Genomic DNA, 4,443 nt, shown 5'->3' on the forward strand with positions numbered 1-4,443 from the left:
AGTTGGGCCACAGAATGGAAATCAAATGGACCTTCCAGCGCAACAAGATCCGGGCCAGGGAGAAAACATTGAAGACACCTTCTTGGACTGTTTATCAGGCCAGAAGGATGAGACCATGAATGAGGAAGATTCCAAGCCTCTGAACCCTGGGGTGACTAAGAAGCTCTAAGAAATTTCAGAGGAGGGGACATTAAAAAAACAGCAGGAAAAAGAAGAGGAAAATACATTGACAAGTGTGGGGCCCGTGCTGACTAGTCAGACCTCATGAGGTATGGAGGAGAATTAATTGTTTAGAGGTCCTTCTACTGTCCTGTTTTTTGATGATTTTAGTTTGGAATGTGCGAGGAGCAGCCGGAAAAGATTTCGGTAATGCTTTAAAAGAGTTGAAAGCAAAATATAAACCTGAGATGATGATTTTAGTGGAAACGAGATGTAGTGGTAGTAAGGCCGAGGAAGTTATTAAAACGTTGGGTTTTAGAAACCAAATTGTTGAAGAAGCTAGAGGCTTATCCAGAGGCATTTGGATGCTGTGGATGATCATAATTTGCAAGTGTCGAAATTGGAAAGTAATTTTCAATTCATCCACTGCCAAGTAGTGCTGGAAAGTGGCTTACCTTGGTATTTCACTACAGTTTATGCTAGTCCCAAAGAAAATGAAAGAAGAGAACTCTGGGTTGGGTTGAGCGAAAAAGGATTGCATTGAATATGATTCAGCTGTGGTTACTTGCAGGTGACTTTAATGACATCAAATGTGAAGAAGAACAAAGAGGGGGTAGGTTGCCTAACCAAGCTAAGCTTAAGAGGTTCAGGGACAACATTGAGGATTGTAGACTCGTTGACCTTAACTCTAAAGGACCAAAATTTACTTGGAGGGGACCTGTAGTCAACTTTGCAGATAGACTTTATAAGAAGTTAGGCTGTGGGCTATGTAATTCTGAGCGCAAGAATCGATTCCTAGAAGCCTTTATGAAAGTGGGACCTAAAATACAATCTGACCATCATCCTCTCATTCTCCTCCTAAAAGGCCCGGAAGGGAGGAAAATTAATAGACCTTTCAAATTTGAGGCAATGTGGTTGAAACACAAAGATTTCAAAAGAGTGCTGAAGGATAATTGGCAAAGAAATGATGAAGTGTGGAATGATCTGGAAGAATTGGAACCAAAATTGAAGATTTGGAATCAGGAGGTGTTTGGTAACATCAAAAAACAGAAAAAGGAGATATTGAATAGAATTGCTGGGATTCAAAAAAGCTTACAAAGAAGTCAAAATCCATTCTTGGAAGACTTAGAGAGTGACCTAAGAGAGGAGCTTAGAGAAGTGCTTGAATGAGAAGAACTTTTCTGGTACCAAAAGGCTAGAACCGTGTGGTTAAGAGATGGAGATAGAAATACTAAATACTACCATACAAAAACTAATATAAGGAGAAGAAATAACAAGGTCTTGACACTGAAGGATTCAAATGGTAACTGGATGGAAGGAAAAGAGGAAACTGGACAGGTAGTCAATGAGTTCTTTCAATGTCTTTTTAAGGAAGAGGAAGGGTGCAGAACCTAGGTGAATATAGGGCACAGGTGGCCTCTAGTTCAAAAGGAGGAGTAGCAAAACTTATGTGCCCCCATCTCGAACGAGGAAATTAAAAATGCAATTTTTTCAATCGAGAGTATGAAGGCTCCTAGTAAAGATGGATTCCCAACGATCTTCTTCCAGAAAAACTAGGAAATAGTTGGAGAGAATGTTTGTAACTTAGTTAGAAAACTTTGGTAGCAATCAGAAAGTTTAATGATAGTTAATAAGACCTTGGTCACAATCATACCCAAAGTAGAAAATCCTGACAGGGTAAATTAGTTTAGACCTATCTCTTTGTGCAATGTGATTTATAAATGTGTCTCTAAGGTGATTGTGAAGAGATTGAAACGTATCATGACAAAAATTGTTTCCCCTTATCTAGTCAATTTCGTCCCGGGCAGAAACATACAGGACAACATCATAGTGGTCAATGAATTGATTCACACAATGAGAAGGAAAAGAGGAAGGAAAGGCTTTATGGCAATAAAAGTTGACCTTGAGAAAGCCTATGATAGGCTTAGCTGGCAGTTTATGAGAAGAGTGTTAGAGGAAATTCAATGTCCACAAGAAATGGTGAACCGAAGAATAAGATGTGTTGATACTACCTCCACTGCAATTCTGTGGCATGGTGAAAAACTGGAGGGTTTTTGGCCTATTAGAGGTTTAAGATAGGGCGATCTGATATCTCCTTGGCATGGAAAAACTCATACTTAATCCTAGATAGAGTGAGACCAAAAGACTAGAGAGGATTGAGAGTTGGTAGAAAGGGTCCTAAAATTTCTTATATGATGTTTGCTAATGATCTAATTCTCTTCGCAGAAGCAGAGCTAGATCAGATTGACTTTATTGTTAATGTTTTGCAGGAATTTAGGGAGATCTCTGGACATAAAGTGAGTAAAGAAAAGACTTGCATCTACTTTTCTCCAAATGTCAAGGCACAGACTCAACGGGCTATTTGTAGAAGACGTCAATTCAAGAAAGTAGAAGAGTTGGGCAGATAGTTGGGAGCTGATTTTAACCTACCCTAGACAGAGGAGGGAGAAATACACACTTTGACCCATCATGCACAGCCTGTCTCCGTGATTGCAGCCACAACGCTCGTATTCCTTTCCATGGTGAACATTCTCTGCTCCCCGATGGACATTCTCTATTCCTCCTCCTCAGGCTTCTCGCCTCGACTTCCTGTTCCAGTTAAATCTCCTTCCCTTCCGGCTACTGCCGAAAGAAGTACCTTCCTAACCCACTCTTGCCCCTGGCTTCTCAATTTACGGGGTTGCTCTAGCGAGCTTAGTATGATTTTGGCTATTCTCGATGATACGGTAGACTTCCACTACCTTATTGAAAACTTCTAGCTGTCTTGGGGCCACCTTCTCTCTCAATTCAGGCTTCAGCCCCTTGATCATCTTCTCTGTGAACCATCGTTCATCATTCATGTGTCTGAGATAAATAGAGTACCTGGATAACCTAATGTACCTTGTGAGGTACTCATCAAAGGGTTCGTTCGCTGCTTGCCTTATGCTGAGGAACTCTATTTCTTTCTTGTCCCTCACAGAACGGGAAAAATATTTCAAGAAAAACTAATCCTTATATACTTCCCATGTAACAGGGGTTTCGTTAGCCTAAAGGACCAACTCGATGTTTTTCCACCATCTGTCTGCCTCCCCTTCTAATTTATAAATCACCATCTAAGCCTTTCTCTTAGATGGACATTCCAGGATGTTGAAAATCCTTTCCAGCCAAGTTATCCAATCCCCAGCCACTTGCACATCAAAAGTTCCCTCGAAAGCAAGAGGGTTGTGTTTACCAAACTTAACAATCCACTATTGCAATGTATCAGGTTCTGCAGCAGGTTGAGGTCTCAAGGAGTAGTTTCTTGTGGTTACTGTGGTGATATGGGCTGGGCTGTCCCGACTATTCCTTGCTCGGGTTGCTGTAACTGTGCCAGTGTTGCTGCTACTGCTGTAGCTATAGCAGTGTCCCTCTCTTGTTCCTGCCTAACTTGTATGGCTTGTATCTCAGCCATATTCCTTTGCTGTTCCTCTAACCTTTTCATTATCTACTCAATCGAATCAACAGGGGGTCTTGACGACTCTCTCCTTGTACCAGGTCTCCTACCTCTTGATCCTCATCTTCTTCTTACCATTTTGTTCTTTTCGTCTCAACTACAAGAGGAACAGAATCATTAATTTACATAAACAATATCTATATTACCTTTTCAGCTTATATACAACAGCACAGTCAGTAAAAGGTTAGGTCACAGCCCACCATAGTTAGCATAGTATACATTCATCCTATATTTACAACCCAGCAGAGGAAGAGGGAAACAGAGTAACTACAAAAAGTTCTAAGTCGTCTAGCAGTTGATCAAAATCACTGGGCATAGAGGATTTGCAAAGCTGCCGGATCTGAGTCTGCCAAACTTGGGTGGTAGGTAATGTCTCTAGTAACACCCGGCACCATAAGGTGTCATCTACATGTTGACCTTCTTCAACTACTTCGTTATGTAGTAACCTTAAGTAATAGAAGTAGTCCTGGTAGACCGTGACGTACTGATTCTGAGTCGGATCTATGCGTCTACCGAGTTCAACGAATTCCTGAAAGAGACTGTTATGATCTTTAAATATCTTCTTTACTAACAGAGATCTCTTCTTGATTAGTAGATCCTTGGCTTTAATCTGCTCTGGCTTCACCATTAGGATAGGCACTGCCCTTATGGCACTGAGACCCACATCATCAGGATATGGCTAAGGTCTTATGGTGTTCTAAGCATCCCTTTTCTCAAGCCTTATAATATCATTAGAATTTTCCTCCGAAAATATATCCTCTATCTCCTAGAGAGGTTAGTAATATTTGGGCGGTAGACTCGGATCACCAGGG

The 4,443-nt window shown here is 41.1% G+C and overlaps 1 protein-coding gene across 1 annotated transcript; it reads left to right on the forward strand.

The window, feature by feature from the left end:
• The first annotated feature begins 705 nt into the window (after positions 1-705).
• On the forward strand, positions 706-1,329 carry LOC114754857 (uncharacterized). The gene has a single exon (XM_028943700.1). The coding sequence runs from the start codon at positions 706-708 to the stop codon at positions 1,327-1,329; it is 624 nt and encodes a 207-aa protein (XP_028799533.1).
• The last annotated feature ends 3,114 nt before the right edge of the window (positions 1,330-4,443 follow it).

This window comes from Neltuma alba, unplaced genomic scaffold, assembly GCF_004799145.2.
Source record: "Neltuma alba isolate B1F8T4 unplaced genomic scaffold, ASM479914v2 tig00010219_pilon, whole genome shotgun sequence".
NCBI classification, from domain to species: Eukaryota; Viridiplantae; Streptophyta; class Magnoliopsida; order Fabales; family Fabaceae; genus Neltuma; species Neltuma alba.

Excerpts from the sequence above, each read along its gene's own strand:
- LOC114754857 (XM_028943700.1), top strand. The coding sequence starts at position 706 with ATGATTCAGCTGTGGTTACTTGCAGGTGACTTTAATGACATCAAATGT.